Here is a 13,064-nt window from a genome sequence, read left to right as displayed (position 1 = left end):
TTCCTGATCTTGCTGATACGACCTATTTTTGTCCATTTTAAAGGATCATTCGCCAGCCAGTGGGTAGAATCTACTTTGCTGGCACAGAGACAGCTACAGAATGGAGTGGGTACATGGAGGGGGCTGTGCAGGCTGGAGAGAGAGCAGCTAGAGAGGTATAGCCCCACACTTATGGCATGCTGCATGGGGAGAACATTTAAGTGTGTTTTGCAAAATCAAGGCTGAGATTCTCAAAGCTATGTAAGGGATTTAGATGCCCAGTGGGAATTAATGTTAAGGAAAATTCAGTATTGCCAATCTCAAGCATTTAAAAATCATGAGATTGGATTAAAAATGAGATTTGAAAAAAATTAAAATTGGGTTCTTTTTATTTGCAATTCCATTTTTGAGCCTTTCAGAGCACCCAGGTCACGTTTTCAAGCTTTCCTCTGCAACTGTGAGGGCTAGACATTTAATTTTTTAAAGCTGAGATTCTTACCTAATCACGTGTCTCTAGGAACTGGAGCTGTGAGCTAAACATCAAATACTGTCAGACCTGCAATAAAAGGACAGGAATTGGCAACAATGGTGTCCAAATCCCATAGACAGCTTTGAAAAGCTCAGCCCCAAAGTTTATTTTCAAGAATGATAGTTGTGCTGTGGGCTTGGAGAACAAGTTAGGCCTCGTGCTCAGTTGATTCTGAATAAAGATAATTCATAGGAACATACACACTTCATTGTCTGTAAAAATGCCATTTTCCTAGCTATTTTTATAAGCATTGTGGTTTATGGGCAGATACACTTCAACAAAATAAACCTCATATTTGTTTCATAAGAGGCTAAAGCAGGGGTCCCCAATGCGGTGCCCGTGGGCGCCATGGCGCCCATGGGTGCATCTAAATGCACCCGCGTCCTGGCCTGGAGTCAAGCATCCAGCATTTCGGCGGCGATGCCTCTAGATGATGCCGCTTGCCGCCGACAAGCGCCGTCATCGATAGGCGTTGCCGCCGAAATTCCGCGGCATTTCGGCAGATGCTTGACTGCCACAATGGTCCTTCATCTGGTGCCTGCCAGACAAAAAGGTTGGGGATCACTGGGTTAAGGGGTCAGCTTTGGGATCTCATATGAGGGAGGTAATCAATAAAGTATCATCATGTGTCAAGTGATGCAAGCATTAAAGCAGAACCTCTAGAGATCTCTGCCCAAGACAAAGCTAAAGAGCTTAGATGTTGGGCAACAGGAAAGAGTTGTATCCTGGAGTGATGTATACTTAAGAACTAATCCCCATAACACTGTTAATTATGCAAACTCATAGATAGACCTGGCCAGTCATCTTAGGTCTATCTGAAATGAGACCACATCTCAGGAGACATCAGATGTTGTTAACTCTGCAAAGGACTGGGATAGAATAACAAGAAATTAAGATATCCACATCATATTTCGGAAACATACGCATTAAAAGAATATGACCTTACTGTCATACTCTTCTCCTTGTTTCATATAATCCTAGCACTTATGTCCCCAATAGACACCAACTAATTTTTTAAACATATATTTTGCAATTCTAGCACTGAACCCTAGGCTCTGCCTCCCTCACATGACTTCAATCCTATTCCTGTGTTGGGGCAACATTTTTCAAAATTAGCTTCCGATACATTTTGCATGCACCTTTTTTACATCTACATGTCTTGTGTGCACTACTTTGATGTCAATTTTATGGGCTATAGCCCACAGATTTGTGGTTAATATGAGGCCCTAGTTCAACAAGATCTTTAAGACTGTGCTTAATTTTCAGCCTGACTGACTTCAGCGGGTCTACTCACATATGAAATTAGGGATGTGCTGAAGTACCTTGCTGAGTTAGGGTCTGAATGAGTTAAGAAGGCTTCTTCCACTCCTTCATCCTGAACCATTATCTTTCTTTCATAGAAAAACCACCATCACTCACACAGGAGTGATTACATAGCTAGGAAGGAGGTGCTTCTTTGGGAGTATGTCAGTAAATAACAGCCCCTCCCAGCAAACTGATGTGCAAATATCAGATTTTCTGTTAAATCTGAATACACACAATCTTATTTGCTAAGCCCTTATCTTGATTATAGCAGCATCAGCTTAGACCAAAAACTGAACGTCAAATGTTTTGCCCTTTAAAAGAATGAATGGAATTGATCAGTTCTTTATTTTCAGATACTGTGTTCTATGGGGAAAATCTCAGAAGGTGAAATTTGGAAGTCAGAACCAGAATCAGTTGTAAGTTTTCCTTCAGTACCTGTGAACTTTCCTTTGATATTAATGATGAGATAAAATATGTGTTGCCTTTACGTTCATAAACTACAGCAACAATTACTATTCGACTGCCTGCCAAAGCTGTCCATGGATAACTGGGAACATGACAGGTACCCAGAGAGGGGTGAGAGTGTCTAAATACTCTGTAAACGTGGCACGGGAAAGAGTATTCAACTTTTAATAAGGTTAAAAATCCGTACAGATATCTTTTACAATGCTTACCTTACATTGGTGAGAACGCTTTGGGCCTTGTATTTTTTCCACAACCTATTGTAGTTTTGGAAGCTTTTCAAGCTCAGGTATATTCACTGCTCACAGCCACCTTTAATTGCACTGGTTGATTTTTTTTTATTTTTTTTTCAATTTGGATAAAAAAAATTGCTGAAATTTTGATGAGAAAAATAAGGAACAATCTGAGTAAATTTTGGCAAAAAATGTTTCCTGCCTTTTAAGCAGCTCTTCTTTTTATTGAAGTGAGTACAAGGGAATGCAAATGACTAGTCTTGGTCTCTTTCTTTAAGAAATGTTAATTTCAGGTTTTAGGGACCCTCAATAAACATGTCCTGTTTAATTTGCTTTCTCAAGTAGAAGCTATCTACCCTGTTCTGGTTGTTTCCTGATTCATCAACAGGGCATTAATAGCAACAGAGTGCCAGACCTTGCCTGAATATACTATACTTCTGTTTAAAAGAGAAAATATGCATCTGAAGAAGTGAGTTTTTTACCCACGAAAGCTGATGCCCAAATAAATTTGTTAGTCTTTAAGGTGCCACCAGACTCCTTGTTGTTTTTGTTGATATTTATATTCTCCTTTCATAGCGGAGGTGATCCTACACTAATACTGAATGTTCTCCCATCCAGGATGTCCCAGCCCGGCCAATCACTACTACCTTTTGGGAGAGGAACTTGCCGTCTGTACCAGGACTGCTAAGGCTGGTTGGATTTTCCACTTTCTTCACTTCAGTGGCTGCTGTTGGGCTGTTTGCCTACAAAAAGGGGCTGCTAGTTCGAAACTGAGAAAGGTGCCAGCATAAAGCTGCATACTTGTGTTCTTTTTCCAAAGTTTGTTTTGACGTGCACTTATCTGTCTTCAAAAGCAGATCAGGACTGGTAATGGGGGTGGGGGAAAGTAGAGATGCACCTTTAGAGTGAGGATGAGTGGAGGGGTTCGGATAAGGTAAGGACCCCCTGAATATTGACCTATTTTTAGCACCAGTTCAGATAAGGTAAGGACCCCCTGAACGTTGACCTACTTTAAGCACCATTATTTGAGGTTCTGAGACAATGGTGGGCAACCTGCAGCCCGTAGGCCGCATGCGGCCGATCAGGGTAATCCGCTAGTGGACCACCAGACAGTTTGTTTAAATTTGCACAGCTGCCCGCAGCTCCCAGTGGCTGCGGTTCACTGTTCCCGGCCAATAGGAGCTGCAGGAAGCAGCGTGGGCCACACAGACGTGCTGGCCACTGCTTCCTGCAGCTGCCATTGGCTGAGAAGGGCGAACTGCAGCCCCTGGGAGCCACAGGCAGCTGTGCAAATTTAAACAAACTGTCTGGTGGCCCACTAGCGGGTTACCCAGACGAACTGCAGGTTGCCCACCACTATTCTGAGATGTTCCACTGTGTGTTACTTCACTTTGAGTTTCTATCCAGGTCTGCAAATGAAAATGCCAAAATACTGTGAGAAAGCTGTTCTTACGATATTTTCAGCCTTTTGTACGCTTGTATCTGACCCAACCTGAACTCTGAACATTTAAAGGCACGCCCGTCCCTAATTATAAGTGGAATATTGCCACACTCAATTTCTGGAGATCTAAAAGACTTCAGTTGTAGCTTAAAATAATTTCTGAATAAATGCAAATTGCAGGTGAGGGTCTTCTGATATATTTTTTCCCAAAATGCCTCGAGCCCAAACAGCATTTACAAAAAAATGTAAGGCTAAATTTTGAAATTTTGTTCCAAACTCTGCAAGTGCTCATGAGTTTGTCAAGAGTATAATTCCTCACTTTACATTTCCAATCGCATGTTATAGACTATGGACCCAGTGGCACAAGAGGCTATAAAACTGGCTTAAGTGGCCTCCTGAGGATTCCCCCTGTCTAGCAGCTCTACAGCACCCTTATCCCAGCTCGGTTCCATAAGTCTGCTATAGGTAGTACCAGGGATCAAATTAACCCTCCTGCTGACCCCAGGGAGCCATGAAGTAACTTTTACAGCACTTACTTTTCTGCACCCTTTTCTAAGCTTTTTGGGGTAGGGGCTCTCTCTCACCTTGTTTGTAGGGTACAGTGGGCCCTAGATCTCAGCTGGAGCCTACAGGCACTACCATAATAAGTAGACTCATAGACTCATAGGTCAGAAGGGACCAATATAATCATCTAGTCTGACCTCCTGCACAAGTAATAACTTTATCCAGTGTTGAAAACAGCTTATCTGGGCCAGAGAATCTGAGCTAATGTCTACACATTTTCCCAACAATTAGTCCTTGAAATATAAATGGAAATCTCTAAATAACATTTCAATGTGTATTTCTTGGAATTTATGTTATGTTGAGGAGTGCACCTGGAACTGCGAGGGTGATTTCTCTTAAGTTCTTCTGCTCTACAAAAATAAAAAAAGCCCCTGCTCAGCTTTGCTTCTTGAGTCATATCACTCTAAATTGGACTCTTTTATATGCACAATTTAATAGAGTTTTCTCCAGCACACCTATAGTCATCTAAGATGTGACCTGCCTCTCAGTCCTCTGTATTTCACTTAGGAGGAAAGGTTATTGCGGTTCTGCTGTTTTGAATATAATTTCCAGAAGAAAGGAATCTTACTACTTTACCTTAGCACCATCAGTCATCATTATTTTTTGTAAAAAAGAAGACAAGGCAAGAGAAGAGCTTGAAAATCCTTCCAAATCACTATAAAGCTCTGGTGTTAGTGAAAAGTATCCAATCCTTGTATGTACCAAAGGCCCAGAGCAATGGAATTCAGTGTAAGTGACAGCAGCATGGTTTCCCGGGCTGTATAATCATCTTCTTGTCCTTCAGTTCTTTTCTGGACTGTAATTTCTTCCAAGGAGAAGTAGTTTCTACTTTCTGAGAGTGAGAGCAGCCAAACTGTGCTTGTTAGTCAGCCATTCTTTGACAAGATCTTGTCTTAAGCTCTCGGACCTGAGTTTCAGCCTGCTAGCAAAATGGAGTACAATTTTTTTCTACCACATCTCTAGTCAGATCTAGTTTTCGCCTTTTGTGTACCTTTGAAAACTATATTATTAAAAAATGTACAATCCTGTAGTGGGAGTTTTGGAAGTCCTATGAGCAAATTCTCTGCTGCTGTAAATGGACACGGCACTACTGATAAGAGTGAAACGCTGAGCTACCAACATTACAATATTTTCAATTGTCCTTTTCTATTCAACCTTCAGTCAAAGACTTTCTGGCTTTACACTAGTTAATATGAAGCTATTATTCCATGCTACATTGAATGCCATTCTAACTATGCTCCATAAAGTCTTCTCTTGGTGACATTTCACACTGCTTGGCTCGCAGTTTTATGAGGAGAAGTTGTGAATGATTAAGCACAAGATCGTTGCTTGCCCTACATGCTTGCACAAAGGAATGAGGGGGCATCAAATATCTTGCACAGGCTACCTGCATTGCAGCTCTCAATGCAGAAAGGAGAGCAGCCTCTAAGGAGTCACTACTCCTCCTCCCGCTCAGGTGTGCAGAATGGGGATGGGAAAGGTGGAGCCCTGACTAAGCCCCACAGCAAACCAGTCAGCATAGCTGAGGCAACATGAAGAGAGGGAAGTAATCTGTATGTGGTTAAAGACTGGGGCAGATTACTTCTCACTGGAGTAAGGGAGGAGCAGGGGACTGAATTGTGACTTTCAACATTTGTCCCTAGGGCAGTGCAGCTTGCACATGGTAGACTGCTAAGCAACAACCTAGTCCTGTGCTATCACCTCCAAATCCATATGTCTGGTGGGAGACTTCATGATCTAGCTAGTTAAGATTTTGTAGGATCTTTAAAACAAGCCCCCTGAAATCAAGATTCGGAGGACAGCTCATCAGCAGGGTGTTAACTGTAAAAGGGTCAATTGCTAAACTATGCAAAATGCAGTCAGCTCTTCCACATCAGTAGGAATGCAGTACAAGTCCAACAGACGTTCCCAAGATCTTAGTAACTATTCAGGGGCTTGAATCACAAAGAGATCAAATGGAGCCCTTAAGCTTAAGCATGCACTGGTGCTTCTGTCCTCCCTGTTTTGGGGCCTTTGAAACAATGTACACAAGAATGAAAAAAAATTGTTGTCTGTTATACACAGAGTGTCACAGTTCGGGTCAACTGCACCTCTGTTTCCTCTTATTGGTTCAGCAAGTGTACCCACTCTTCAGCTTCCTTTCCCCTAGCCATTGCCTTTCTTGGGTGGATAGCTGTCTCTCTCTCTCTCCTGACTGGGGTATTTCCAGGTTGAACAGTTCCCTGCCTTCACAGTGATATTCCCAGCAAACAGCAGTCTGCCCAGACAGGCCTGCTTGCTTTCTCTTCAGAGACTAATAATACAGTGATTGCCAACAGCTAGAAGTTACTACACAGCATGTCCTATGCAAGTCTCTTTTACTCTTAAGGTAAAAGCACTTCAGAAAAAACACATTAAAACAATACAAATCTCCATGCATACTATATGATATTACCAGAGATCCTCTCCTCCAATTGTCTCCAGCATGATTTCTAGCAAGTGAGTCCTTTACACCCCTCAAATGAGTCTCTTTTTTGGGCACAAGTTCACAACAACCTCAGCTCAGAACTAGCACACTCATGTGGTTGGAGGTCTTTGAATTGGAGTTTTCAGAAGCAGGTAATCCAGTATACAATTGGTTTCTCTCTCCAGGGCATAGTTTCAAAAGGATGGATTTGAGGTGGGTCTCATAGACTCATAGACTTTAAGGTCAGAAGGGACCATTATGATCATCTAGTCTAACCTCCTGCACAATGCAGGCCACAGAATCTCACCCTCCATTCTACTGCAACAGAGTCTTTTCTTCCTTTACCAGCATTCCATCTACCTTACACTCATGAAGCCCCACAGATGGCAACCCTCTTCCCAGCATCATTGGCCCCAGCACACAAGTTCCAGGGCATTCTAATTCATAGCCAGGGCTCCCTGAATTGAGGAAGCCTTCCTTTCGGTGCAGAATACAGGGAGCATTGCTCCCTCTCCCTACACTCTTCCCTCAGTGCTTCTGTTTGAGAACAAAATACTCACAAGAGGTTCTGTAGGGCCTTACACACAAACGGGTCCTTGCATTCTCCTTGCCCCCCAGGTATTTCCTAGGAAATCCATTTAACATGTATTGTCCCCGAAATCCTTTGAAGTTCCTGATATATCTAAGAGATTACCTTAATCCCATTTTCCTGCTAAAAGAGTTCCGTACAACCCACATTAGTACACAAACATTTGCATTTTTAATAGAATGAACTCCAGAGCTTAATTCAGTTACGTTTGTCCAGGACATTGCCTAAGTGTCACACAGTGTACTTTGCACCAAATTCTTCTCTCCTTCTCCTTTCAATGTAATTGAGAGCACAATCTAGTCCAGTGCACATAGAATTCTAAGAGATCTAAACTGATCAGCCAGCTGGAACTATTTTCAGCCTATTTGCACTTTTTGCTCCAGTTGACAATGATTTAAACTAACTGCAATTGCACTGCAGTAAAACATGGAGTGAGGCAAGCAAACAGTGATCTCAATCAGCAGCTGGAGCATATGTAAGGCAGAGAAATTGTATAGTCAGCTTCATGGAGATCTTCAAGGCCGGAGTCTGATGCCCTGGGCTCACATTCTGCTCGTGGTCCCATTGAACTACTCATGGAGTTGTTGTCATTGTGAATAAGGGTATCAGAATCTGGCTCTTAGATTTCATTCTGTGTCTTTGAATTGGATGCACCAGACAGAAAGCCTCTTGTGATAAAATCCAAGCTGCTGCTACAAGTGTGTGTTCTCACATCAGCCTTTAAACTAAATAGGAGAATTCTTCAGATGCCAAGTTCTTGAAGTCAGAGGAACATGGTACAGTAGTAGATGTGACCTTTCTCACTTTGTCACACAGAGAAGCAGTTTGATAGGGTACTTCTAAGACCTATTCTTCTAGACTGATTTGTAATCTATCCCATTACTCCCCTTCTTTGACCAATTCATGTCTCCGGGAATTGATGGGGGTGTCAGTCTACCAAAATGAAATTATGTTGGCCTTTGGCTTGATAGCTTTTGCTGGCTCCTCCTGCTTTATATTCTAATCTTCTTTACCTGGGCACACTGGCCTGGTTTTTCATTCTTGACAGTCAGACTCCCTGGAAGGCACAGCAGAGAGCAAGTTTGGTTTTTCTTCTTGGCTTTTAACAGCTAGCTATTCACAAGTCCATTCTGGCACCCAGTGACTTTTCAGTATCTCTTATGCATTTACTCAGATCACAGTCTTTCTCTTTCTCCCCACCCTAAAGTTGGCAGTCCTCTCAGGCTCACAGGCAGCTCACTGGAAGATTTTTTTCCCTAAAAAGGACAGGACTGTAAGAGGAGCTGAGCAATGTGAGCCGTGCAGACACAGCAAGCTTAAGAGAAAATTACATCAATGAGAGCAGTTTGTTGTAAATAGCTTCTCTTCAGTGTTATACAATCTGAAAGAAGCTAAACCCAGTTGTACTTTGTTAGTAACTGATGGCTCAGATTTTTTTTTCCAAAAGGAGTAGTAGGATACTCAGCATTTGTGAAAATCAGACCTCTTACGTAGGGGCCTAAATACAGACAGACAAGCTTTATTTTAGGCACCCATTTTAAAAAATCTTGGCCTGATATTTATAAGTCTGACCATGAAAACATACTTAACACACAGTGTACTGCTACTTTTTTGGAATAATAACAGTGCCCTATTCTTTCCATCAGTAGATTTCAAAGTGCTTAACAAAGGTCAGTCTCAGGGCCGAATGATTTTGCTGACAAAGGTGTTTGGGGTATGAGTGTTGGTGCTATCCTAGAAACATTTGGAAGGACTGGATAGGGGATCTACTAGTGAGGCTCATACAGGCAAATAGCTTTTCTTCATGTCCGAAAGTTATCCAGCTTTTTCTCATGCGCTGGCTAGAAATTTCCCAGTCAAACCAGCTTGTGTTGTGTCTCATAGAAGCAGAGCAGTCAAGTGAGGGAGAACTGATTTGAATAAAATTAGAACTGGTCTGAACCATCACCAACACTTCAACCCAGCTCTGACTTTCCATGAGCATGATTAACTTTTTGCAAAGAATTATTTTTCACTGCTCTTAAATTCTTGGTTTCCATATAGGGTGAAAATTGAAATAATAAAAGACAACTCTCCTGATCCTTCTGGCCCAATCAGAAGTAGAAAGCACTTGATATCTCATGATAAAACTGGATTCCATGAGATTTCCATCCCCATTTTGCAGACTTATGGTGTTTAGAATGATATGTTTGTATAAACACTTGAAGTTTTGGAGTTTTTTTTTTTCATTCTCAAACCTCTCAGGCTTTTGAAATATACTAATTGCCGCTACAAATTATTCTTGTTATGAATAAGTTGTGTATCCTAAGAACACTGTGTGATTAAAGATAAGTACAGTCAGTTGTCCTTTTTGTTTATTAAATATTTTATGAATAAAATTAAGTGACATTGTGTATGTATGTACATCATGATGTCATCAATAAATTGATCAGATGTGGTTACAGAATCCATGCCCCTTTGCACACATGGAAGGAACTTAGCACTAACTTACCTCTTTACACTCATTCTAACAGACTGTTAAAGGAAAGAAATTTGAAAATCAGGTTTGAAATGGGATTATCAGTATAGTATTCTTAACTGATCGATGTCTAATGGGAAATATGCCCCCACGAAAAATCCTTCACTGTACTGATCTAATCAGATGTATTGTATGAACTGTGATGTTCATAATTTGTATTCTCACATATATTTTTGATGATCTTAAGGTCTGTTTTTAAAAGCAGTGTACTTGTTTGTATACTGTATCTATAACTATGTATTAATGGGACTGGTTTCAAAACATGATATGTAAATCTGCTCATGGCAACCACAGTATTTGGCAGTGATAAAACTAAAAGCCAATTATACATGTTACTCAACAGCACAGTAAAGTGAACAGTGAGAGAAAGCACAAGATTTTAGTTCTTTAACTGGTTCATTACTTCTCAACACAGACCCAGATTCAAGAAAGCACCCTATTGAGAATAGCACTTAAGCAAGTACTTAAGGTTAAGCAAGTGTTTTCCTGATTTAGGGCCTAAAAGCTGGAGGACAAGCTAGTGACTTTTATTACATGAATCATGGTATTTCCTAGATGGGACAGTGATGTTAATTAAGGCAGAAATTATAGAGGTCCAAAATTCTTACCATTTTATTTTCTCAGATGAAAGCAAATATTTACATGTGAGAAAGAAAGTACTGTAAACCTCCACCAAATGTTGGTGCTCAAAAGGAAATTGGAAAGAAATCACAGCAGAAGTGCCAGTACCTCTAAGCAACAACGAACAGTGCAGTTCAAATGTAGATTAGAGTGCTCACAAAATAGACTCTGCCTGTGGTTAGAGAGAGTAGCATTCCCTCTAGCATCTCCACCTCAAGACCATCTTGATTCTGCAACCCTCCCTCTGATGAAGCTAAAAGTAAAATAGCCAAAGTAATTTTGTTTTCAGAGTATCCCCACAGTCAAATCGTTTTCACAGCTTATAGTTTGTCTCCTGTGGTCACATGCAGGACAGCGTCAGTTGTGTCTGTCTCAGTGGTCTGAAAATAAAAATGACTTCCCTTTGCAGGAATATGGATCCTGTGCGCGTGATTCATTTGTGCCTTAACTAATGGTAGAATTTTCTAAAGTGCCTCTGTGTTGGCTGTCTCACTTGGTTCCCTTCTTACGTTCTGCTTTCAACAGGCTTGTCAGATATTTTTATCTATCAGCTGTGAACCTTTCTTTTTAAACATAATCTAGAATCAATAAATATTGTTCATGTCAAACTTGTGTGTGTGCATTTCTTTTGTGACTCCAGAAACATGTTTTTGATCTCTATGTGATCTTGATTATTTTGTGGTAACACAATATTTCATACTAACATTTGTGAGAACTTTGACATTTGAGAACTTTGTAATGCTGTTGCAAAAAAAACAAACATCATTCTGGGATGTATTAGCAGAAGCATTGTAAGCAAGACACGAAAAGTAATTCTTGCACTCTACTCCGCACTGATTAGGCCTCAGCTGGAGTGTTGTGTCCAGTTCTGGGCGCCACATTTCAGGAAAGATGTGGACATATTGGAGAAGGTCCAGAGAAGAGCAATAAAAATGATTAAATGTCTAGAAAATATGACCTGTGAGGGAAGATTTGAAAAGATTGGGGTTGTTTAGTCTGGAGAAGAGAAGACCAAGAGGGGACATAACATTTTTCAAGTATATAAAAGGTTGTTAGAAAGAAGACGGGGAAAAATTGTTCTTCTCAACCTCTAAGGATAGGACAAGAAGCAACGGGCTTAAATTGCAGCAAGGGCAGTTTAGGTTGGACATTAGGAAAAACTTCTTAACTGTCAGAGTGGTTAAGCACTGGAATAAATTGCCCAGGGAGGTTGTGGAATCTCCATCATTGGGGATTTTTAAGACCAAATTGGACAAACACCTGCCAGGGATGGTCTAGATCAGGGGTCGGCAATCTTTCAGAAGTGGTGTGCCGAGTCTTCATTTATTCACTCTAATTTAAGGTTTCGCGTGCCAGTTACACATTTTAACGTTTTTAGAAGGTCTCTTTCTATAAGTTTATAATATATAACTAAACTATTGTTGTATGTAAAGTAAATAAAGTTTTTAAAATGTTTAAGAAGCTTCATTTAAAATTAAATTAAAATGCAGAGCCCCCCAGACCGGTGGCCAGGACCCAGGCAGTGAGTGCCCCTGAAAATCAGCTCACGTGCTGCCTTTGGCACATGTGCCATAGGTTGCCTACCCCTGGTCTAGATAATACATAGTCCTGTCTTGATTGCAGGGGACTGGACTAGATGACCTCTCAAAGTCCCGTCCAGTTCTATGATTCTATGATTTCTAACAAAATGCAGCCATGTAGAGCAGAAAATAGCATGTGGGGAAGACTTGCTCTGAAAAAGGAGGTGACCTATTTTTTAAAATGTAAGAACTGGTCAAAAATTCCTAGGAATATTTCAACTATTTGTATTCATTATTTTATTATTACTTATTTATTAATATGTTTTTTTATTATGGCTGTGTTTAGAGGGTCCTCCTGATATCAGGGCTCTATTTTGCATGTGGTAAGAGTGATTGCTTGCCGCAAAATGCTTACAGTATAAATAGACAGGACACACAAGGGGCTCAGGAGAAAGCGAGGCACAGAGAGGTGAAATGTCTTGCACAAGATCACACGGAGCAGGTTGGTGGCAAAGCTGGAGAAGGTCTCGTGAGTCTCCATCATGTTGGATTTACCAGACTGATTAACGGACCAAATTATTTTCTTCTCATACGTAGGTCAGAAGCAGTGGAGCTGCCTGGGTATGAGTGAAGGCAGAATGGGGTCAGAAGGAACATTTGTTTCCTGTAAATACAACCTATTAACATTTGAGTTGTTATAAAGCTGCATATGGAAATGCACCACATGGATACAATACTGCTTTTACATACATACCATTCAGTAGTTCAGTGTTTCATATAGTTTGAAAAGAAACACGTTCCATGAATGCGGATGATATGCTCAACCAGGGCCAGCCCACAACATTTTGCCACCTGAG

The 13,064-nt window shown here is 40.9% G+C and overlaps 1 protein-coding gene across 3 annotated transcripts in view; it reads left to right on the top strand.

Moving 5' to 3' along the window:
* The window catches only part of LOC115658017 (amine oxidase [flavin-containing] B-like), a 94,336-nt gene extending 83,069 nt beyond the window's left edge, over positions 1 to 11,267 (top strand). Inside the window, exons 13-16 of one of the 3 annotated variants that reach the window (XR_004002120.1) lie at positions 44 to 155; positions 2,167 to 2,229; positions 3,127 to 3,508; positions 3,854 to 11,267. Coding sequence is in view for 1 of the 3 variants with exons in the window: in XM_030576473.1 (XP_030432333.1) it covers positions 44 to 155; positions 2,167 to 2,229; positions 3,127 to 3,282 (331 nt within the window). In the remaining 2 variants the exon portion in view is untranslated. Of the gene's footprint in view, positions 1 to 43; positions 156 to 2,166; positions 2,230 to 3,126; positions 3,674 to 3,853 lie in introns of those variants that run through there. The other 2 variants (XR_004002113.1, XM_030576473.1) reach the window with 2 other exon arrangements.
* Positions 11,268 to 13,064: the final 1,797 nt, after the last annotated feature.

Source organism: Gopherus evgoodei, chromosome 1 (assembly GCF_007399415.2).
Source record: "Gopherus evgoodei ecotype Sinaloan lineage chromosome 1, rGopEvg1_v1.p, whole genome shotgun sequence".
In the NCBI taxonomy this organism is placed as follows: Eukaryota; Metazoa; Chordata; order Testudines; family Testudinidae; genus Gopherus; species Gopherus evgoodei.
The sequence above is the reverse complement of the archived record's forward strand: the minus strand, read 5'-3'. Positions and strand labels throughout refer to the sequence as shown.